This window comes from Meriones unguiculatus, chromosome 2 (genome assembly GCF_030254825.1).
Source record: "Meriones unguiculatus strain TT.TT164.6M chromosome 2, Bangor_MerUng_6.1, whole genome shotgun sequence".
Classification (NCBI taxonomy): Eukaryota; Metazoa; Chordata; class Mammalia; order Rodentia; family Muridae; genus Meriones; species Meriones unguiculatus.
In genome coordinates, this window is record NC_083350.1 from 111,206,993 (window position 1) to 111,233,023 (window position 26,031).

At 36.5% G+C, this 26,031-nt stretch overlaps 1 protein-coding gene across 2 annotated transcripts in view; it reads right to left on the minus strand.

The window, feature by feature from the left end:
• The window catches only part of Lrriq1 (leucine rich repeats and IQ motif containing 1), a 211,703-nt gene that overhangs the window by 9,764 nt on the left and 175,908 nt on the right, over positions 1-26,031 (minus strand). Inside the window, exons 23-25 of one of the 2 annotated variants that reach the window (XM_060377970.1) lie at positions 24,457-24,589; positions 21,614-21,674; positions 13,859-13,979 (exon numbers count right to left, since the gene is read on the minus strand). In XM_060377970.1, coding sequence (XP_060233953.1) covers positions 13,859-13,979; positions 21,614-21,674; positions 24,457-24,589 — 315 coding nt within the window. The remainder of the gene's footprint in view (positions 1-13,858; positions 13,980-21,613; positions 21,675-24,456; positions 24,590-26,031) is intronic. The other variant, XM_060377971.1, reaches the window with a different exon arrangement.

A 26,031-nucleotide genomic window follows, 5' to 3' on the forward strand; every position in this document is an offset into this window, starting at 1 on the left:
CAAAGAAGCCAAAAACATTCAATGGAAAAAAGACAGCATCTTTAACAAATGGAGCTGGTCTAACTGAATGTCAACATGCAGAAAAAAATGCAAATAGATCCATATTTACCACCCTGCACAAAACTAAAGTCCAAGTGGATCAAAGACCTCAACATCAAACCAGATACTCTAAATCAATTGGAAAAAAAAGTGGGGAAAAGCATTGAACTATCAGCACAGGAGACAACTTCCTGAACAGAACACCAACAGCACAGGCTCTAAGATCAACAATCAATAAATGGGACCTCATTAAATGAATAGCTTCTGTAAAGCAAAGGACACTGTCATCAGAACAAAACGACAGCCTACAGATTGGGAAAGAATCTTCACCAACCCAATATCTGACAGAGGACTGATATACAAAATATATAAATAACTAAAGTTAAAAAGCAACAAATCAAGCAATGCAATTAAAAAATGGGGTACAGACCTGAACAGAGAATTCTCTGTAGAGGAATATAAAATGGTAGAGAAACACTTAAAGAAATGTTCAATTTCCTTACTCATCAGGGAGATGTGAATCAAAATGATCATGGGATTTTCCCTTAAACTCATCAGAATGGCTAAGATCAAAAAACTCAAGTGACAACACATGCTGGAGAGGTTCTGGAGAAAGGGGAGCACTCCCCCACTTTTGGTGGGAATGTAAACTTGTACATCACTTTGGAAATCAATCTGGTGCTTTCTCAGACAATTAGGAATAGTGCTTCCCCAAGATCCAGCTATTCCACTCTTATGCCTATATCCAAAAGATGCTCAAGTACACAACAAGAACATTTGTTCAACCATGTTTGTAGCAGCTTTATTCATAATACCCAGAACCTAGAAAAAACCCAGATGTCCCTCAATGGAAGAATGGATACAGAAATTGTCATACAATTACACAATTAAAAACTACTCAGAAATTAAAAACAATGAAATCATGAAGTTTGCAGGCAATGGTGGGATCTAGAAAAGATCATCCTGAGTGAGGTATCCCACAAGCAGAAAGACACACATGGTATATACTCACTTATAAGTAGATACTAGAACTATAAGATAGGATAAACATACTAAAATTTGTACACCTCAAGAAGATAAACAAGAAAGAAGACCCAGGGTAAGATGATCAATCTTTACTCAGACAGACATTGGAAGTAGGAAAAAACAAGTAACAGGATAGGAGTCTACCACAGAGGGCCTCTGAAAGACTCTACCTTTCAGTTTATCTAAGACTCAACCAAACCTTGGGCAGAGTGCAAGGAATCATATGAAAGAAGGGGGAGTTAGTATGACCTGGAGAGGACAGGAGCTCCACAAGGACCAAATCTGGACACAATGGTCTTTTTTGGGATTGTTTCTCCAACCAAGGACCATGCATGGATATAACCTAGAACCCTTGCTGGGATGTAGCCCATGGTAGCTCAGCACCCAAGTGGGTACCCTAGTAAGGGAAACAGAGACTTTCTCTGACATGAACTAAGTGACTGGCTCTTTGACCTTTTCCCCCCAACCCTTGGGGCGGAACAGCCTTGCTAGGCTACACAGGAGGACATTACAAACAGTCCTGAACAAGCTAGGGTCAGATGGAAGGGGAAGAAGCCCTCCCCTATCAGTGGACTTAGAGAGGGACAGGGAGGAGATGAGGGAGGGAGTGTGTAATTGGGAGGGAATGAGGAAGGTGTCTATAGCTGGGATACAAAGTAAATAAACTGTGACCAATAGAAAAAAATAAAAATTTAATTAAAAAACAATTTATCTTTTTGATTTATATATTTTTAAATTTTATTTATAATTAATTACACTTTATTCACTTTGTATCCCCTCTCCTCACCCAGTCCTACCCTCTTTCCCTCTTCTCCATGCATGCCCCTCGCCAGGTCCACTGACAGGGGAGGTCTTCCTCTTCTTCCCTCTGATCCTAGTCTATCAGGTCTCATCAGGAGTGGCTGCATTGTCTTCCTCTGTGGCCTGGTAAGGCTGCTCCACCCTCAGGGGGAGGTGATCGAAGAGCAGGCCCATCAGTTCACACCACAGTGTTCCCATCACTATGGAACCCACGTGGACACTGAACTGCCATGGGTTATATCTGTGCAGGGGATCTAGGTTATCTCCAAGAATGGTCCTTGGTTGGATACTGTGCCCAGATTTTTTGGTTTTGTTGCTCTCCTTGTGGAGCTCCTGTCCTCTCCAGGACTTACTATTTCACACTTCTTTCATAAGACTCCCTGCACTCTGCTCAAAGGTTGGCCATAAGTCTCAGCATCTGCTTTGATAGTCTGCAGGGCAGAACCTTTCAGAGGCCCTCTGTGGCAGACTCTTGTCCTGTTCCCCATGTTCTCCTTCTTCTGATGTCCATCCTCTTTGCCTTTTTGAATAGGGATTGAGCATTTTAGCTCTCGTCCTCCTTGTTTAGCTTCTTTACATGTACAGATTTTAGTAGGTTTATCCTATATTATATGTCTAATATCCACTTATGAGTGAGTATATACCATGTGTATCTTTCTGCTTCTGGGATACCTCACTCAGGATGATCTTTTCCAGTTCCCACCATTTACCCACAAATTTCATTATTTCCTTGCTTTTTATTGCTGAGTAATATTCCATTGTGTAAATGTACCATATTTTCTGTATGCATTCCTCAGATGAGGGAGATCTGGATTGTTTTGGCAGGAATAATATACTAAAAATGGCCATCTTACCAAAAGCAATCTACTGATTCAATGCAATTCCCATCAAATTACCTACACGATTCTGTATAGACCTTGAAAGAAAAATTCTCAACTTCATATGGAATAACAAGAAACCCAGAATTGCTAAAACAATCCTCTACACTATAAGATCTTCTGGAGGTATCTCCATCCCTGATCTCAAGCTGTACTATAGAGCAACAATAGTAAAAACTGCATGGTACTGGCATAGAAACAGACTGGTGGATCAATAGAATCGAATAGCAGACCCAGAAATAAACCCACACACTTGTGGACACCTGATCTTTGACAAAGATGCCAAAACCATTCAATGGAAAAAAAAAATAGCATCTTCAACAAATGGTGCTGTTCTAAGTGGATGTCTACATGCAGGAAAATGCAAATAGATCCATACTTACTTATCACCCTTGCCCAAAACTAAATCCAAATGGATCAAAGACCTCAATATAAAAACCGGGGTACAGAAATTGTGGTATTTTTACACAATGGAATACTACTCAGCAATCAAAAAGGAGGAAATCATGAAATTTGCAGGCAAATTGTGGCATCTAGAAAAGATCATTCTGAGTGAAATATCCCAGAAGGAGAAAGACAAACACGGTATATACTCACTTATATAGACCTATAAGATATGATCAACATAATGAAATCTATACACCTAAAAAAGATAATCAAGAGAGCGGACATGGGGTAAAATGATCAATCCTCGTTTAGAAAGACAGATGGGATGTGCATTGAATGTATGACAGGAGTCTACTGAGCGCATCTGAAAGACTCTAACTAGCAGTGTTTTCAAAGCAAAGACTCATGACCAAACCTTTGGCAGAGTACAGGGAATCATAAGAAAGAAGGGGAGTTAGTCTGATGGGGAAAGGATAGGAGCTCCACAAGGACCAAATATATCTGGGCACAGGGTCTTTTCTGAGACTGACATTCAACCAAGGACCATGTATGGATATAACCTAGAACCTCTGTTCACATGTAACCTGTGGTAGCTCAGTAACCAATTGGTTTCCCAAAGTGAGGGGAAGAAGGACTATTTCTAACAGGAACTCAATGACTGGCTCTTTGGCCTCCCCACCCCCAAGGGAGGAGCAGTCCTGTTAGGCCACAGAGGAGGGCTTTGCAGCCAGTCCTGAAGATACCTGATAAAACAGGATCAGATGAATGGGGAGAAGGTCCCCCCCATCACTACTGGACTTGGAAATGGGCACGGTGGAGATGAAGGAGGGAGGGAGGGACTGGGAGGGAATGAGGGATCGGGACATGGCTGGGATACAGAGTTAATAAAATGTAACTGATAAGAAAAAAATAAAATTAAAAAAAAAACGCACAAGAGACATCTTCCTAAACAAAACACCAACAGCACAGGCTCTAAGAGCAACAATCAAGAATTTATCTTTTAAAATTAAATATGTACTCACCTTATTCATGAAAAGTTTTTTTTCCTTATTATTATTAATTACAATTTATTTACTTTGTATCCAGGATGTAGTCCCTCCCTCATCTCCTCCCAGTCCTACCCTCCTTTTTTTCTCCCTTTCATGTCCCTCTCCTAGTACAATGATAGAGGAGGTCCTCTTCCCCTATTATCTGTTGGAGGACCTATCAGGTCTCATCAGGATTGTCTGGATCCTCTTTCTTTGTGGCCTAGTATGGCATCATTGCCATGGAGAAGTGATCAAGAGATTTTTTTTTAAATATTATGTAGTTATAACAATTTATTTACTTTGTATCCCCACTGTAGTCCCCTCCCTCATCTCCTCCTAGGCTCACCCACCCTCCATCTTTGCAAGAGGATGAAGCTTTTGAATTTTTGACCAGAGTATTAGTACAATATACTCTCTGATAAACTTCCCTGAGTTATCAGAGCAAATCAGGGGTTCAAATCCCCAACAAATATTTACATAGATCACAAACTCCATGACAGATAGACACTGTGCACTTGTTCTGTTATCTCTTCCTTTAGTGATATACTGAATCATCAAAGTGTACATGACATTCTCTTTTGTATAAAAAATGATGGACTGACTTTATTTAAGTAGGAACTACAGAAGTTTGTGCCTTGTGAGTGGATTTGAAAAAACTCAGGTGGAAAAAAATTATTCATCTACTGGCAGATTATCCTCATGGATGCTCATAAATGCATGGATTTAAGTCATTGCAGATACTCTTAGACACTAGAGAATCTACTTTTGAATTTCCATTAAGACTTTTACCTTCCTTGATCAGCATACCATGCCTCCAGTGAAGGAAGAAAAAAATTGTCAGATAATTTCCTTCTTAGCGTTATGTAGTCAATGGAATTCTTTTTTTCTTTCTTTTTTTTTTATTTTATTTTCTTTTATCAGTTACATTTTATTAACTCTGTATCCCAGCCGTGTCCCGATCCCTCATTCCCTCCCAGTCCCTCCCTCCCTCCCTCCCTCATCTCCACCGTGCCCCTTTCCAAGTCCACTGATGGGGGGGACCTCCTCCCCATTCATCTGATCCTGTTTTATCAGGTATCTTCAGGACTGGCTGCAAAGCCCTCCTCTGTGGCCTAAAAGGACTGCTCCTCCCTTCGGGGGTGGGGAGACCAAAGAGCCAGTCATCGAGTTCCTGTTAGAAATAGTCCCTGTTCCCCTCACTTTGGGAAACCAATTGGTTACTGAGCTACCACAGGCTACAAAGATCATTCTGAGTGAAATATCCCAGAAGGAGAAAGACAAACATGGGATATACTCACTTATATAGACCTATAAGATATGATAAACATAATGAAATCTATACACCTAAAAAAGATAATCAATTGAGCGGACATGGGGTAAGATGATCAATCCTCATTTAGAAAGACAGACGGGATGTGCATTGAACATATGACAGGAGTCTACTGAGCGCATCTGAAAGACTCTAACTAGCAGTGTTTTCAAAGCAAAGACTCATGACCAAACCTTTGGCAGAGTACAGGGAATCATAAGAAAGAAGGGGAGTTAGTCTGATGGGGAAAGGATAGGAGCTCCACAAGGACCAAATATATCTGGGCACAGGGTCTTTTCTGAGACTGACATTCAACCAAGGACCATGTATGGATATAACCTAGAACCTCCACTCAGATGTAGCCTGTGGTCAATGGAATTCTTATCTACTCATGCGTGCACTCATTCATACATACATCCACACGGCCAGTAGATGTGAAGGGCCTACCATACACAAGAGAGCTTTCCTAAGAACTAAGAACATTTCATTAAATTCCTGGATGTAGAACATGTGTTCTAGGAGTGGAGAACAAGAGCCATAAACTTACATAATTGGTATGACATGACTGTAGATGTTGTTTAGTGATTCTGGGAGAAAAATTTACCAACAATAGAGGCCTCTTAAAAAGTTTGTATTCATGATGATTGAATTCAGAGTATGCTTTTCTGCTACAAGAAAATATTTTATTATCACTCTAAATCTCATATTTAGACAGTTATATATATATATATTCATTATTTAGCAACAAAATAAATTCACTAAAAGATAAAGTAAAAGGAAAATATTATAAATACAGCAGTAAATCCATATTCTTAATGTGTCTCGTATTTATAGGGAATATAAAAGTCAACTTTGTATTTATGGCTTATAGAAATGTTCTACACATTGCAGATATCTGAGTTGTTATCTGGATGTGTGGTTTGTATAACAACCCAAATATATATATCCTAATACTTACACATTAAATTTACTCAGCATAGTATCATAAATATAGTTTAGCCCAAAGTAGATATTTATATATATGTACTTGTACAAACAGACATGCATCAATAGGCAACATGCCAATGATTCTTGATTTGAAAATTTTTAAATTATATTAGTAAAATGTGCTCATTCCATTTGAAATGAGTAATGGAAGAATAATGGTTGTTTTTAGAAGCTACTTTTGCTTTAGCTACTACTGAAGCCTCTCAGTGTGTATAAGGTATCAGGCGGGCCTCCTGCATACTAAAGACAAAAGGGCTGAGAAAGAAATTAGGGAAACTACACTCTTCACAATAAGCCACTAAGAACATAGAGAACCTCGGTGTAACTCTAACCAAGCAAGTAAAACACCTGTTTGAAAAAAAAAAAAAAAAAAAAAACAACAACTTCAAGTATCTGAAGAAAGAAATTGAAGAAGATATCAGAAGATGGAAAGATCTCCCATGCTCACTGATTAGTAGGATTACAATAGTGAAAATGGCCATCCTCCCCAAAGCAATCTACAGAGTCAATGCAATTCCCATCAAAATAAAAACACAGTTCTTTACAGACCTTGAAAGAACAATTCTCAATTTCATATGGAAAAACAAACAAACAAAAAAGAGAGAATTGCTAAAACAATCTTGTACAACAACAGATAATCTGGATGAATCTCCATCCCTGACCTCAAGCTGTACTAGAGAGCAACAGTAATAAAAACTGGATGGCACTGGCAAAGAAACAGATGGTGGATCAATGGAACCGAATAGAAGACCAAGAAATAAACCCACATACCTATGCAAACTTGAATTTTCACAAAGAAGCCAAAACCATTCAATGGAAAAAGGACAGCATCTTCAACAAATGGTGCTGGTCTAATTGTATGTCTACATGCAGGAAAAATGAAAATAGATCCTTATTTATCACCCTGCACAAAACTAAAGTCCAAGTGGATCAAAGACCTCAATATAAAAATGGATACACTAAACCTATTAGAAGAAAAAGTGGAGAATAACCTAGAACTCATTGGCACAGGAGATAACTTCCTGAACAGAACACCAACAGCACAGGCTCTAAGAGCAACAATCAATAAATGGGACCTCATGAAACTGAAAAGCTTCTGTAAAGCAAAGGACACTGTCATCAGAACAAAACAACAGCCTACAGATTGAGAAAGGATCTTCACCAGCCCTATATCTGAGAGAGGGCTAATATCCACTATATGTAAAGAACCCAAGAAGTTAAACAGCAACAAATCAAGTAACTCAATTAAAAAATGGGGTACAGAACTAAACAGAGAATTCTTAATAGAGTAACATTGAATGCAGAGAAACACTTAAAAAAATGCTCAACATCCTTAATCATCTGGAAAATGCAAATCAAAATGACCCTGAGATTTTCCCTTACATTCATCAGAATGGCTAAGATAAAAAATTCAAGTGATAAAACATGCTGGAGAGGATGTGGAGAAAGAGGAACCCTATTCCATTGCTAGTGGGAATGTAAACTCGTACAACCACTTTGGAAATCAATCTGGCATTTTATCAGACAATTAGGAATAGCACTACCTCAATATCTAGCTATACCACTCCTAGGCATATATCCAAAAGATGCTCAAGTATACAAGGACATTTTGCTCAACCATGTTCGTAGCAGCTTTATTTGTAATAGCCAGAATCTGGAAACAACCCAATTGTCCCTTAGCTGAGGAATGGATTTAGAAATTTAGGTATATTTAAAACAATGGAATACTACTCAGCAAGTAAAAACAAGGAAATCATGAAATTTGCAGGCAAAAAGTGTGAACCAGAAATGATCATCCTGAGTGAGCTATCTCAGAAATGGAATTACACACATGGTATATACTCACTTATAAGTGGATATTAGACATATAATATTGGATAAACATACTAAAATCTGAACACCTAGAGAAGCTAAGCAAGGAGGACCACCCTAGGCAAGATGATCAATCCTTATTCAGAAGGGCAAAAAGGACAGACATCGGAATAGGGAGAAAACAGGGAACAGGATAGGAGCCTTCCATAGAGGGTCTCTGAAAGACTCTACCCAGCAGCGTATGGAAGCAAATGTTGAGACTCACTGGCAAACTTTGGGCAGAATACGGGCAATCTTTGGAAAGAAGGGGTTGATGAAAGACCTGGAGGGGACAGGAGCTCTACAAGGAGAGCAACACATCGAAAATATCTGGGCACAGGGGTCTTTTCTGAGACTGATACTACAACCAAGGACCATTCATGGATATAACCTAGAACCCTTGCTCAGTTGTAGCCTATGGCAGCTCAGTATCCAAGTGGGTACCTTAGTAAGCGGAACAGGAACAGGGCTTGTCTCTGACATGATCTCAGTGGCTGGGTCTTTGATCACCTCGCCCTGAGTGGGGAGCAGCCTTATCAGGCCACAGTGGAAGACAATGCAGTCAGTCCTGATGAGACCTGATAGGCTAGGGTCAGATGGAAGGGAAGGAGGACTGCTCCTATCAGTGGACTGGGGGGAGGGACTTTGGAGGAAATGAGGGAGGAAGAGAGGGATTGGGAGGAGATGAGGGAGCAGGTCACAGCTATGATACAATGTGAATAAATTGTAATTAATAATAAAAATTAATAAAAATAAAGACATCGTGCATGGATGTAGTAGCTGCATTTCATGATTTTGATCACAAAGTTTATCACTTTGGAATAAAAGGTATAAAATTGCTGCCAATATATTTGAGTCACAACATAATCGTACTTTTCCTACTAATCTATGCTTTCAAAGTTCCAAGTTAATTTCTGAAGTCTTCATTAGCCACTTGTTATTAGGAAGAAAGTTAAGTGTTCCACCTAAGACTTCTCAAAAACTAAGCTTCCTTTCAAATCTCACCTTATTTTATATTGCTTTGGTTTTTTGAAAACATTTGTGATAAACACTCTATTATTTTGTGTTCTATTATTTTATTTCTTTAGTATGTAGAAATTCTGACCCAGAAAAATTGTTCCATGGCCCACAAGCATCTATTAGTTTTTACTGTTTGCCTCTATTTAAGAGGACTTCTTGCCATTTCTTTATTTCCCAATTTTCTTTTTTTTTTTTTTTTTTTACTTTTTTGTGACTTTTTTTTTTTATCAGTTACATTTTATTAACTCTGTATCCCAGCCGTGTCCCGATCCCTCATTCCCTCCCAGTCCCTCCCTCCCTCCTTCCCTCATCTCCACCATGCCCCTTTCCAAGTCCACTGATGGGGGGGACCTCCTCCCCATTCATCTGATCCTGTTTTATCAGGTATCTTCAGGACTGGCTGCAAAGCCCTCCTCTGTGGCCTAACAGGACTGCTCCTCCCTTCGGGGGTGGGGAGACCAAAGAGCCAGTCATTGAGTTCCTGTTAGAAATAGTCCCTGTTCCCCTCACTTTGGGAAACCAATTGGTTACTGAGCTACCACAGGCTACATCTGAGTGGAGGTTCTAGGTTATATCCATACATGGTCCTTGGTTGAATGTCAGTCTCAGAAAAGACCCTGTGCCCAGATATATTTGGTCCTTGTGGAGCTCCTATCCTTTCCCCATCAGACTAACTCCCCAGCTCTATTTGTAATAGCCAGAACCTTGAAACAACCCAGATGTCCATCAACGTTGGAATGGGTACAGAAATTGTGGTATTTTTATACAATGGAATACTACTCAGCAATCAAAAAGGAGGAAATCATGAAATTTGCAGGCAAATGGTGGGATCTAGAAAAGATCATTCTGAGTGAAATATCCCAGAAGGAGAAAGACAAACATGGGATATACTCACTTATATAGACCTATAAGATATGATAAACATAATGAAATCTATACACCTAAAAACGATAATCAATTGAGCGGACATGGGGTAAGATGATCAATCCTCATTTAGAAAGACAGATGGGATGTGCATTGAACGTATGACAGGAGTCTACTGAGCGCATCTGAAAGCAGTGTTTTCAAAGCAAAGACTCATGACCAAACCTTTGGCAGAGTACAGGGAATCATATTTCCCAATTTTCATTGTCAGTACGTGTGAAGCACACTGCTTATGAGAGGCCTTCCACTCTCAGTGCAACTACATTAATTGAGTCACTTCTGAACAACACTTATTTCCATATCCAGAAGAATGAATACCTCAGTAAAAAGATTACCAAGTCATAGAAATTTCTATATACGCAAATGAGGACATGACTTGGGTTTATAATTCACTATTACTGAGCCATTTTGTATCTCAGTTCTTTGGTAATTGTAAAAAATGAAGGCTATTCAGAAAGCTCAGCGATGGTCAGAAGTCACCATGGTGAGTGTATAGACAGTGAGACCTCAATAAATGGTTTGAAAATAATTATGCTCTACCCATTATCAAAAAAGTTGTGACTTGGAGGATTCAAGTAGCCACTATCTCTTTTTTGAGGGAGAAGTGAAATCTAATTTGTTAAATTCTTTAATCTTATTCATACTAGCTGTCAAAGAAAAACAATGAAGAATACAACAAACATAAAAATGCATTTACAGTAAAATTATTATTATTGTGATGCATTGTAAGAAATAGGTATGAGATGAGAAAAACAAAATAAGCCAAAATAATTAAAAAATATTTCTGTAAGCATTATTTAAGAAACTCTCTGACATACAAAGTTCTGGATAACAAAAACGCATCCATTCTTTCTTTGAAAACTTTTTGATGGTTCAGAAATCTGGATAGTGATGGTAATTTGGGCTTCTTTTAGTGAGAAATAAAGATGAAAAGAAAGGGGATAAAAATTAGAAATTTCTATATTCCAACACACAATCACTTGCATAGTAGAAAAACACTCAAAAGAAAGACAATTCTGTTGTGGGCTTGTTTTAAAATTATGCAACAAAAGAAAAGCTTCAACAAAGAAAACAGTAGATCCTGCTGTTCCAGCCCTCACGATATGCTAAGTGCTATGTGGCCTGCTTTACACATTTCTTCATTTTACAGAGAATGAACTTGTACTTCGAAGCTAGCTCACTCATGGTCGTATGGCTTGTCTGTGACAGTAGACCTGGGTCTTTCTGACCACAAAGATACCACACTGTTACTGCAACAGGGAAGGGAACATCTAGAAAAGTCCAAAGGCTCAAGGAGGTTTTCACAGTTGTGGCCCATAAACTACTCTCTAGATTTGACTTACAAAGAAGAAAAGAAATGCTTTAGTTTTAACAAGGTGGCAAGTTTTGAGAGAGGGAGAGAGAGAAAGCTCAAGGAAAAAGAGCTTTCAGGGCCATGAAAGTGCAGTTTTTAAAAATGATAAAGTTCAGAGGATCTCCACAGAGTAAAAGTCTAAACCGACTATTTTGGTCGAGTCACTAAGAGTAAGGTTCTTTTATACCCTTGGATCCCCTTATTCTAGCTGGGCTACCTTGTCATACCTCAGTGGGAGAGTATAGACTTAGTGCTGCTGAGACTTGATGTTTCAAGGAGAGATGGTTAGCCTTGAGGACCTCTCCTTCTCTGAGAAGGAGAAGGATAGGGGGAATGATGAATGGGAGAGTGAGTGTGAGGCTGGGAAGAGAGGAGGAAGGGGGCTGGAATCAGGCTGGAAAATGATTAAATAAATAGATAGATAGGTAGGTAGATAGATAGATAGAAAGATAGATTGGTAAATAACCAATTAGCCTATTTATCTTTACACTTGAAATCTTGGTAAAGTCAGCCGCTATTCCAAGATGATGGTTATAAAAACACTTACTAATAAATTATTTTGACCTGATATTATTTTAAATGTTTTCTATTTGATTCTTACAGTAAATCTACACAAAAGTATCATCCCTTTAGGAGGGACTAGGTTATGTTTCATGTCTGAGCTCACAGTCTTTACATATATAGTATATTATGCTGATGTCGAAGATTAACAATAACAATGATTAAGTACTTTATCCAATTGTTTTGTTATTTAATATAATCTTTTTCTAAAGGGCTTATCTTAAAATTTCACTTGCTAAGAATATTTAAACATTGTTATTTAAAGATAAACATAGGTCTTGAAGAAAAGCTTTGATACTCTGTATAGTGAGAAAATAGTATTTGGTGGTTTTCATTCTAGATTGTTCATTTTTTACCTATAGTAGTTGAAATTGATGTTCACTGTATAAGATATATAACATTATTCATGCATGTGTGTGCCACAGTCGATATCTATGTAATCTACATAGTATAACAAGAACCCAGAAATTTATATTTGATAAGTAATTTTCTTTATGTCAATAAACCTAAAATATTTTTAAATCAAACAAAGAAATTAACCAGGGTCTGTAATCAAGTAATAAATATTCAAGAATTGTAAGAACTTCAAAATCTAGGAATATGTGAAAATTAGATATATTGAAATAATTCTTGTAATAGTAAGCCAACATTTATCACAATTAAGTGTATGCATAAAGGGATAGAAATTCTTACAATCTGTCAAAGTCCAAGTACCTGGATTTTAAAAGTGAAAGCTCCAGAATAATTTTCAAGTTTTATCTAGAAAACATGCAATAGAATAGTAATTTATATCTATCTATCTATCTAGCTATATAGATAGATAGATAGATAGATATAAGATCAATAAGTATTCAAGCTTTCAAATGAATAATTACAATGCAGTATGACTTTGTATGTAGACATGAACTTCACTGTTTCTGAACATAGTGAAAATTAACACATACAATATGAAATAAAACATATTACATAATATTATAACATACTAAACAGTATTTCAAATGGTCTGAAATATAAATTAAGTGAAGACTTAGAAAAACATGGGTTATTTCCATAAAACACCTCAATATGAAGATATTTTTCATGTTTATTTTTTTCAGGTTTATAGCTACTACACATTTTTCTTAATACAGATTATGTTTTTGTACAGCAAGCTGTTTTGTTCCTAAGTTAAATGTGAGAGAAAATAGAAGAGGCAGGTATGAATATAAGTTCACCTGTAACAGACGTGATCAGAATGGCATCTTACAAATTAAAGTACTTGTATAAATCATGTCCATTTGACACTTAAAATTCTGATATATTATTTGAAAATTGTCTTTAAAAAGTAATTGTACCTATAATATTTATTAATGACAAAGGCCCAAATTCTCTTGTTTGATATGCAAATTTAACTTTTAAAAGTTATCCTAAAAACCTTTCGAAAAAAGATCAAGGAATTCAACATGCTTAAGAGCGTGGAGGAGTGACGAATCTTCATTTACATAATATAATTAAGAAATAGCGATGACATTCATTTTAGAAATATTTTAATTCAGTCTATATCAAAGAAGACATGTAAAGGAAGGAAAGAGTATGTTTGTGGGTAGCACTGGTGGCTGGCACCCCCCCATCTGTAAAAGAATGCTTGCTGGCATTAGCTTCCATCAATTCGTTTGTGATTGCTAAATTAATTCTGAAGGAAACCAAAGCTTACTTGAGGATCCTGCTGCATATCTGTGTGCCTGGATTTTTTTTTCTTTGTTCACAGACAAAGTGTTTCCACTGGTCATGGAAAAAAGGTCTAAATCCGTGTCTTCTCTGCTTACAAGTCTTGCCTGGGAGCAATGGGAGAGAATGTATACAATCATGAAACAAAATATGGCATTTTCTGAATGCAGCTCACATTACGCCAAATAAACAAACAGGCTCTGTCAAACAACCTTCTTCAGAATGATACCACAATCCTTTATTGCTGCCCAGGCAGAACAAATGTACTATGTCAAAGCATTTTTTGCAAATAAGAGCCGATTTTAAAATTGAGGCTTGCTATTTGAGTCTGTACAACAAAAGAAAACATTTTAGTACAGTAATTTTGATGAAAATCAATCTTAAAAGCAGCCGGTGAAACTTTAAACAGCTTAACATCACTTACTGACCAAGTATATTACTTAATACTAATTAAATGTGAGATGTCATATTAGATTATTTTTCCAGTATCTGTATTTATACTGAGTGTAGCTCTATTTTCTATCAAAATTCATTGAAATGAATTTTCCATATTTGTTTACTATTGCATCACAGACTATATATCCTTTCATTTTAACTGTTATCAGTGTAAAGTATTACATTTTAAATGGCCTAATTTTGGGGTAATGTTAAGTCTATAGTAATTTTAAGATATATTTCATGCACCCAATGGATTTTTCAGTTCATCTAAAATTACTCCTTTACCTTTTTTTTTTTTTTTAAAATATGCTATGTTTATACCTAGCAAAAATAGAACTGCTTCTATTACCTGTGGGATCTTATCCTACAGAATGTCTGGCATAATTAGGAATTTATAAAGAATGAGCTTTGAAGTGGGAAAAATGCTATTATTAAAAAAAAAGAAAGAAAAAAGTGGATAAGATTTACCCAAACCACTGCATAATTGGATCCCTGTGAGAGAGTATTGTCCTAAATGTTTGATGAGAGGAAAATTTAAGCGTAGTGAAATAAAGGCAAGTAACCACCACTGTGGTTAAAAAGTTATCTCTGTGTAATGAGTTACAGAGTCCCAAGAAACCAGAATCTAAGTATTCTCTTTCGCTTTTAGATATTACCTCTTCTCCTCTGCCCCCTCCTCTACCTTCCTCCCCTCCTCTACCGTCCTCCCTTCTCCTACCTTCCTACCCCTCATCATCTTCCTCTGCATCTTCCCCTCCTTTTTCTCCCTCTTCCTTGTTCCTCTTTTCCTTCCCCCATTCCTCTCCCTTTCTTCCTTGGAACTCTGAATCCTCTTCCTGGCTTCCTGGGACTCTCTAGTGGTAAGATTACAAGCACACATCATATCTGGCTTGCCATTTTCTTTCCCTTTTTTTCCACTACCTTTTCACTGTCACTCAAAAATTACTAAAAATGTTGTTTTCTCAAATAAATTTAGTTTTAAGGTTATATTTTTGCTTGCTTATTTTGTGTAATACATTTAAAAATGTATACATTATGGAATAGGCCAAAACAGCTACTGACATATGAATTAATGAGATAACATATCAAGTAAGCCTTCCACATACAAACCTTTGGGCCACATCTCAAATTCAAACCATATAATATAAAAAATCAAAAATTAAAGTTAAATTTAACAGGAACAATAATTTCACAAAAGTGCCATCTGACATCTTAAATTTAAACTTCCAAACTCTTATTGATTTACATCATGGGAAGACAAGTGGGATCCTGACAGTCTTCTCCTTCAAAGCCTAGAAATCTCACACCTAGGTTCAATCCATGTCTGTCAATGAATCTGCTATAGCTTATATATTATTAATGTTTAAATTCTATTTCTGAAATATTGGACTTACTTTTGTTCTATAAACTAACAGAGATAGTAACATCCATCCATCTATCATCTATCATCTATCTATCTATCTATCTATCTATCTATCTATCTATCTATCTATCTATCTATCCATCCATCTAATCTATCTATTCTACTGTATGCTTTCTGTCATTGGAATCTGATGTATCTCTACAAAAAGCTTATGTTCTGATGGTCTGAGCTAGTAGACCCAATCTTAACTGATACTCCAGCCAAGGACCACTCATGGAGATGGCCTGAAACCCCTGCACAGAGGTAGTCTAACTAAGTTCAGTATCCAAGTGGGCTCCATAGTAATGGGGACAGAGACTGTCTCTGACAGGAACTGATTGGCTTGCTCTTTGATTACCTCCCCCTGAGGGGGGAACAGCCTTACCAGGCCACAGAAGAAGACAATGCAGCCACTCCTGATGAGACCTGATAGACTAGGATCAGAGGTAAGGGGAGGAGGACCTCCCTTATCAGTGGATTGGGAGAGGGATGGGGGTGGGGAAGAGGGAGGGTGGGACTGAGAGAGGAAGAGGAAGGAAGGTAAGGGGGGGGGAATACAAAGTGAATAAACTATGGTGTTGGACCAACTGGATGTTTACATGTAGAAAAATGAAAATAGATCCATATTTATCACCCTGCACAAAACTAAAGTCAAAGTGGATCAAGGACCTCAACATAAAACCAGATACCCTAAATCAATTGGAAAAAAAAGTGGGGAACAGCCTAGAACTCATTGGCACAGGAGACAACTTCCTGAACAGAACACCAACAGCACAGGCTCTAAGAGCAACAATCAATAAATGGTACCTCATGAAACTGAAAAGTTTCTGTAAAGCAAAGGATACCGTAATCAAAACAAAATGACTGCCTACAGATTGGGAAAGAATCTTCACTAACCCTTTATCTGACACAGGACTAATATCCAGTATATACAAAGAAGCTGAAAAGCAGCAAACCAAGTAATCCAATTAAAAAATGGGGAACAGAGCTAAACAGAGAATTCTCGACAGAGGAATATCGAATGGCAGAAAAACACTTAAAGAAATGCTCATCCTCATTAGCCATCAGGGAAATGCAAATCAAAACGACCCTGAGATATCACCTTACATCCATCAGAATGGCCAAGATGAAAAACTCAAGCGATAACACATGCTGGAGAGGTTGTGGAGAAAGGGGAACCCTCCTCCACTGCTGGTGGGAATGTAAACTGGTACAACCACTCTGGAAAGATATCTGGCGCTTTCTAAGACAAATAGGAATAGTGCTTCCTCCAGACCCAGCTATACCACTGCTAGGTATATACCCAAAGTTTGTTCAAGTACACAAAAAGGACACTTGCTCAACCATGTTTATAGCAGCTCTATTTGTAATATCCAGAACCTGGAAACAACCCAGATGTCCATCAACGGTGGAATGGGTACAGAAATTGTGGTATTTTTATACAATGGAATACTACTCAGCAATCAAAAAGGAGGAAATCATGAAATTTGCAGGCAAATGGTGGGATCTAGAAAAGATCATTCTGAGTGAAATATCCCAGAAGGAGAAAGACAAACATGGGATATACTCACTTATATAGACCTATAAGATATGATAAACATAATGAAATCTATACACCTAAAAAAGATAATCAATTGAGCGGACATGGGGTAAGATGATCAATCCTCATTTAGAAAGACAGATGGGATGTGCATTGAACGTATGACAGGAGTCTACTGAGCGCATCTGAAAGACTCTAACTAGCAGTGTTTTCAAAGCAAAGACTCATGACCAAACCTTTGGCAGAGTACAGGGAATCATAAGAAAGAAGGGGAGTTAGTCTGATGGGGAAAGGATAGGAGCTCCACAAGGACCAAATATATCTTTAGGGTCTTTTCTGAGAATGACATTCAACCAAGGACCATGTATGGATATAACCTAGAACCTCCACTCAGATGTAGCCTGTGGTAGCTCAGTAACCAATTGGTTTCCCAAAGTGAGGGGAACAGGGACTATTTCTAACAGGAACTCAATGACTGGCTCTTTGGTCTCCCCACCCCTGAAGGGAGGAGCAGTCCTGTTAGGCCACAGAGGACAGCTTTGCAGCCAGTCCTGAAGATACCTGATAAAACAGGATCAGATGAATGGGGAGGAGGTCCCCCCCATCAGTGGACTTGGAAAGGGGCACGGTGGAGATGAGGGAGGGAGGGAGGGACTGGGAGGGAATGAGGGATCGGGACACGGCTGGGATACAGAGATAATAAAATGTAACTGATAAAAAAAAAAACTTAAAAAAAAAAACAAAGTGAATAAACTGTAATTAATAAAAATAAAAAGAAGTTTAAAAAAATAACCTGACATAAAGCAATTGTTAGCTCCATTATTATTACTAGTATTTTTATTATTTACTTTCCCTCCCATATGTAGTTAAAAGAAATAATTCTTGGTGACCACTGTATTTGTAAATTTGCTATTCCATTTCATCAGCTACTGGACAAATTGAGGAGTTCACTAAAAAAATCTCTAGGAAGTTAACCTATTTCTATTGTTTGTAGACTTTGGTATATATTATCTTTGAGGCTTTTATGAATAAACTATAAACATTTCCATGATAAAAAAATTCTAAACTACAGACCCTATTATATCCTGGGCAGATTTCATTTGTACAGCTTGTTTTTATTGTAGTTCTATTGTTTTTCATTATATTTATATATTATTATGATAACTTCCATTACAGCTAACTCAGAACCCTGTTTCATTATTCTAAAAGAGAGCCCATCCTCAGATTAACTAGCAACTACTCATTTGTTATCTTCTGTTAGCACTGTGGTTTTCAGAATAGTATATAACGATCTGAGGCAAACTCTTCTTATTTATCATCATGTTTTCTGCATTAATAATTTTCTTGCTTATTGACATGCAATCATTTTGTTGTACAGTCATTTTACCAGAATTCCACCATTGTATTTTCACCCACTGAGTATACTTTGGTTAAGTTTTGGAGCTCTTATTAACAAAACTACTATAAAAATATTGTACTGTATTCAAAATAGATAATTTTCAAAATTCTTTGAGAATTTCATACAAACTATTTTGATCATATACAACCCTTGTAGTTTTAACATTTATCATTAGTTTTAATGAATGTTAATTTCTTTGAGAAAAAAAAAGTTCAGTAGCAGTACTGTTTAGCTCATCTGTTACATTATGTTTAATTTTAAAAGAAAGTGTCACTTTTTTCCAAGGCTGGCTGTGTAATCTTTCCATCAACTTCCTCTCCAAATTGCAAGGAATATTATGAAAGAAGGGGGAGATAGAAAGACCTGACAGGAGGTGACAGGAGCTCCACAGGGAGGGCAATTCATCAAGAAATCTGGGCACAGGGGTCTTTTCTGAGACTGATACTCCTACCAAGGACCTTGCATGGAGATAACCTAGAACCCATGAACAGATGTAGCCCATGGCAGCTCAGTGTCCAAGTGGGTTCCATAGTAAGGGGAATAGGGACTGTCTGTTATGAACTCAGTGGCTGGGTCTTTGATCACCTCCCACTGAAGGGGCAGCAGCCTTACCAGGCCACAGAGGAGGACAATGCAGCAAGTCCTGATGAGATTTGATAGGCTAGGGTCAAATGGAAGGGGGGGAGGATCTCCCTATTAGGAGACTTGGGGAGAGGCATGTGAGGAGATGAGAGGTGAGGGAGGGACAGTGGGATTGGGAGAGAATGCAGGAGGGGCTATAGCTGGATACAAAGTGAATAAACTGTAATTAACAAAAAAGTTAAAAATAAAAAATAATAAATAGATAAAAATAAATAAATAAAAAGAATAAACTACAATAACCAGCAAGCATGGATATCCATAAGGGTGCAAGAGTGGTATTCATACCTCGGCGGTAACCAAGAGCTCTCTAATTAGATTCAAAGTACACTCAACTGGATGGAAATCATGTCTGGTACCAGATTCCTAGTCAGCTACCGGATATTAGTAAGATCATGGATCATAAAGGCAAACTCACTACCAGTACTTTACTAGACCACATAATTCCTTACTGTGTTCTCAAACTTAGCCTTATATCCACAGATCAGAATAGCTCTAACCTTAAATCAAGATGAAACAAAACAAAACAAACAACTTCCCTTTGCAGCAAACAGACCATTACAGAAAAACACAACTGATTACAACACATGGACTAAGTGATTCTGGTGTTCTGCACCCCAAGGTGGATGCGTCTACAGCAAAACCCGACACCTAAACCTCAGCGATGTTGGGGAAGTGGTTTTGCATAGATTAGAAGGCAAAAGATCAAGAGTCCTCTGCACCTTTATGTATCCTAGAAGCAAAAGAGAACTTCCACACATGATACCTCAACAATATGGTTACCTGAACAATTGCAACCCTAATAGATATGTTAAAAAGGAATGGGGAACTCAATAAATCCCATAGTCCCAAATTTCAAAATCTGGATCTATTTCTGGAATAATGTGAAACATATCTATTCTCTAGAAAATCCCAGAATTTGATCCACTTATCAATTTAATTCAAATATCAGCAAACTTTTCTATATTGTTGACATATTTCCTAATAAATTTTGAAATATTATAAAATAACATTTTCTTATTCCTTTTGGTTATGTAACATGTTTTAGCTGTGCTTAGATACATTATTTTCTAGCTCCTTGACGTGCAGAAATTGACTTTGATTAAGTCTTATGCTATATTATTGAAGTTTAATAAAATTAATAATATTTATAAACATTATTAATAATTTACTGGCTTTTAATGCTTTTCCCTCATTTCTCAAAAGTGGCCACTCAATAATATGTATAATACTAGCAGTCTGACCGACTAATATTCCTAGGGTCATATGTATGACACTCTCACTGAAGAATTTTACTAAAATACAGGAAAATACTTAATGAATGATAATTTTGAATATGAACATAGGTTTTTAACCTCTCTCTTTATATGTATATCACACACATATGTATATATTCAGCAATTATTGATCAAATTTAGGAAAGTGATTGTAAAAATTATTCAAGAAAATGGTGTGTAAATGCTCTGAAAGTCATAATATTATCTTTTATCATAAAGAAAAGTATCTTTAGACATAAAATTCTCCATGGAAAACAAAATGGTAATCTATTTGCTGGGTCTATATAGAATCTTAGCAAGGAATATTTCTTAGTTTTTATAAATGGGTAGTGTCATCCACTTTCATCAACCACAGAAGTACCATACACTCAGAAGTCATAATGACTTCCTCTTTGAAATTTTCTGAGATGACACTAAAATTTTTCCATGTTACAAGATACACTTTTCTAGATTCCATGGTGGCACTGTCATCTATTTACAATAGATGCCTTTCTTCAATTAACTTACAGACAGTGGATTTAACAGCATATGCATTTCATTTTCAAGACTATATTCTGGTTGCCATGCTTAGAATCTTGCCTTAAAGCTCAGTTAATACTTTTCAAAGTATTACACCCAATAAAACTTAGAAGGGTTATATTGATAATCACTTGTTGCTTTTAATATGGTTTGATTTTCCAATTGGGAACTCATTGCTGTTTATTTCCAGTGTAATCTACAAATTCAACTCTTAGAATTTTTAAGAAAATAATCTCACTAAGCAATTTCCCATCCAGAGTAACTTTGTTTAAAAATGGTAACATGTTAATATTTTTACATATGTCAAATAAAATTATTTTAAGCACTGTCATCTTGTAACATTATACTGGAAGTCAAGAAAATACATTATTATTTTAACACATGGTATTTGAGGTTACCACAAAGTAGATACAGTTGTGATATTTTCAAAATTTAAAGATATTATGAACATATTGAAAAGTATTTTTATTGAGTGCTTGTGTCTATGATATTTCTCACTTTTCTGTAACTTTAAACATATTTCTTACCACAAGTTGAACTCTTCCACCATTAAGCACATCGGGATCTAACTCAGGCAAGAAGTGATTGCTACATGGTGACACAAAAAGGACAACAAGTTACAGCATAAATATTGAATGAAAACATCTTAAAATGCCCAAATGAGATAAAAAGCACAGCTTTAAACTATGTTACATATAAAAATGCACATGTTACATATATGCAAGTTATTTCTAAATTAAGTTTCACAAAAATTAATTTCTAAATGATATTTCAATACCACAATTCTTTTAAAATATAAATGTAAATGAACAAAACTGACAGTGATAGTTAGTAAACCTAAATATATTTTAATTATATTTACTTATTTATCCTCCTTTTGCTTTGGCTTTTTGAGACAGCATCTCTTACATCCCAGGATGGATTCAAACTCACCATGTATTCAACGACAAGGCTGAGCTCTTTGTCCATTTGTCTCCACGTTCAAGTACAGGTATGCATCATAACTCTTGGTTTTTACAATTGTAACTTTCACTTGAAACAGGCAAAGATTTCTGCCTGTAATGCTATACTGTGTTTAATGCATACAACTAAGATTTACAGTGATTTAATTTTATCAGAATACTGAGATTTTTACTTTAAATAGTTTTTGTGTTTGGGAGCTGTAGAGATGGGTCAGTACATAAACAGCTTGCTGTGCAAACATGAGAACTTCAGTCATGGTTAGAGTGCTTAGAATCAAAGAACTATGCCGAGGGGGTTGGGCGGAGGGGGCGGGGGATAAACAGATCCTTAGGCTTTGAGGGGCCGCTAGTCTAATTACACTTCATGTCTGAAAAAAAAATGTTGTGGCGTTAAAAAAAGACATGTCAAAAATACCTGGTCCCAGGGAGGGCTGCAGAGATCAATACTCCAACCAAAGACCATGCATGGAGAGGACCTAGTCTTCCTGTTCAAAGGAAGCTCATTGGCTACTCAGTTTCCAAGTGGGTTCCCTAGTAAGGAACTAGTAAGGTACAGGGGCTGTCTCTAACATGAACCCAGTGGCAGGGTCTTTGATCATCTCCCCCTGGGGGGGTGCAGCCTTGCCAAGCCACAGAGGAAGATGATGCAACCAGTCCTGAGGAGACCTGATAGGCTAGGGTTAGAGAGAAAGGGAGGAGGACATCCCCTGTCAGAGGACTTGGGAAAAGGCATAGGGGGAGAAGAGGAAGAGTGGGTGGAACTGGGAGGAGATGAGGGAGGGGATGCAGCAGGGATGCAAAGTAAATAAATTATAATAAATAAATATATAAATAATTTTTTGAAGACATGAATTGTGTGGGTAGAGAAGAGGCGTTGGATCTGGGAAGAGTTTGGTAAGGAAGTCATTATGATCAAAACACACTGTACAAAATTGTCAAAGAACTAACAGAAAAAAAAACAAGATGGAGGGTTCCCAAGAAATGACATTAAAAGTTTATTTCTGATTTCAACATAACATACACACATATGCACCTGAACACAGACACATGCACCCATCCCATGATACACAGACATGCACACACACACACACACACACACACACAGTAATTTTCTATTTGTAAAAGTGATTTTTTTACTATACTACAAAGAAATCTTTTATATTTAATAATAGAAAATAGAAATTCTGAAGAATTTTTGTTTCTTTTACTAGATACAGATTTTACTTACTAGCAAGTGATATTAAATGTTTAACATTTAAAGTTTATCCTCAAAAACATTGGTTATATTTCTACTTTATCACTTCTGCATTAATACTTTTGAATGAGATTTCTCATGTCAAGTTAATATAAACAAATAATAGATTCTGTTGTATTTATTGTAATTCTAAGGAAGCTATTACTATGAATACAGTCAACCTGATTAATTGAACATGACCTTAATTTATGTTTGCATTAGTCAGAATACTTCAAATTAAATGTGAACTATTGATGACTTTATTTCTTTCTTTGTTCATAATAAATATATCAAGTAACAAAATGTTCCCATTTTCTATTTTTTAATTTATATCTTTTTTATAAATTACAGTTTATTCACTTTGTATCCCAGCTATAGCACCTTCCCCCATCCTCTCTCAATCCCACCTTTCCTCTCTCATCTCCTCCCATGACCCTCCCTAAATCCACTGATGGGGAGGTCCTCTTCCACATCCCTATGATCCTAGACTATCAGGTCTCATCAGGACTGGCTACATTGTTTTCCTCTGTGTCCTGGTAAGGTTATCATATCATCTCCTGAGGTGATCAAAGATCCAGGGACTGAGTTCCTGTCAGAGACAGCCCCTGTTCTCCTTACTAGGCACACTTTACTATGGACACTGAGCTGCCATGGGCTACATCTCTGCAGGGGTTCTATCTCCATGCAAGGTCCTTGGTTGGAGTCTCAGAAAAGACCGCTGTCTTTTTGGTTCTGTTGCTCTCTTTGTGGAGCTCCTATCCCCTCCAGGTCTTTCTATTTTCAATTTGCTTTCGTATGAAAGATTAAGACACATATATCAACATAAAACGTTAGACTTTAATTTTAACTGTCAATTACAAATAACCAATTTTTAAAAATCCATACTCACAGAGTAATAGTTACTAGGTATACCCTTTTTCTTCATGAAGGAGAAAAGACTGCATGGTTTATGCATTAGTTATAAATATTACAGAACAATGTTCTTCCTAAACATTTTTGGTGTTTAGGTGAAAACTATAAAGAACAATTAAATCTGCTCTGTATGAAAACCCCTGGTGATGTGATGTATTCACTTTTGGCAATGAAGTTGTGTTTGTTTTAGCACAATTAACACACGTTTCACTTTTCAAGATATGTTTACAATACAAAACTCTAATTTAAAAAATGATCTCACCATTTTTGGTTTCTGGAACTAGTTGTTTCAGAAAAGCCAGCTTGTGTATGAAGCCACTGGTATGTGTACTCCTTACTCCTCTCTAACTTCTCATTTTCAGTGGTTGCCTTGGAAACTGCATCTTCCTCCTCATCTTGGAAAGAAATGTGTAACTTAGTTACTCAAAGAATTTAAACTGGGACAGGTAGCTAACATAATGCTAAGAATTTATTTATAATAAATATTGACTAATGCATCATTACTAAATAATGGCTGCCATTAAAAATTAAGCATTTTTCTAGTTTGAGTTTCAATCACAAGTATTTTGAAAATTAAAAGAAAATTGTAATGCAACTGGCACTGTTTAAATATTAATTAGAAAACTCAGGGTTGTTTTGGGGAAGACAGTAGATTTTTATTGGCAAGAAGTTATGTAAATGTTGGAAATTGAACCTCAGTTCTGAAGAAGAGCAATAAATGTTCATAACCTCAAAGTTATCTCTCTATTCCCCTGATGATTAGATTTTTATTAGCCATTTAATTTATTTTAAGGTGAATTTAAAGATAGTATGTCTAAAATTTTAAATATTTTGGAAAACTTGGTATACCCAGCGTATATTTGCACACTGTTTAATGTTCCATTCATTTTCCACAAATATAGTTCACTGAATCCTTGCTTCATGTTGGTGTCTTAAATACTTAAAAAGATCATCCTGATTGAGGTGTCCCAGGCTCAGAAAGACACACATGGTATATACTCACTTATAAGTGTATATTAAACATATAATATAGGATAAACATATTAAAATATGTACACCTAAAGAAGCTAAGCAAGGACGACAACCCTGGGTAAGATGATCAATCTTCATTCAGAAAGATAAATGGGATGGACATTGGAAGCAGAAGAAAACAGGAAACAGGACAGAAGCCTACCACAGAGGGCCTCTGAAAGACTCTACTAGCAGGGTATCAAAGCAGATGCTGAGACTCAAAACCAAACCTTGGGCAGAGAGCAGGGAATCTTATGAAAGAAGGGGGAGACAGAAAGACCTGGAGTGGACAGGAGCTCTCCTTGTGGGAGATAAAAAGTAAATAACTGTAATTAATACAAAAAATAAAAATTTAGTTAAAAATATTTTTAAAATAAATAAAAAGTTATTGATAATTGGACAATATTGTCTATTTATAGCCATGATTTCTTTACTAATAGGTAAACAACATTAGCCCACATAGTTACTTATTATTTTATATTATATACTGTGAAAATTGTTTCTCATTCTTTTAAATTAGAAACTACCTAAATCTTCATTTATGTTGCTAACTAAGCTCAAATCCTTTTTTATTAATGGTGAAAATATTTTTCTTGTTTTTTGGTGATTTTAATTTCTATTCTATTTTCAAAAAGTCCAACTCTCACAAAATGGGGACAACCTGTTTGTATTACACTTCACACAAAAAACCATCTTTTCATTGAAGCATTTTCTGAATTGAAGTGATTTCGGAAAAGGAAACAAAATAATTAACATACTAACTTAAAATATTTTCCTTCCTTCTTCTTTCTTTCTTTTCTTTCTTCTACCTTCTTCTCTTTCCTTC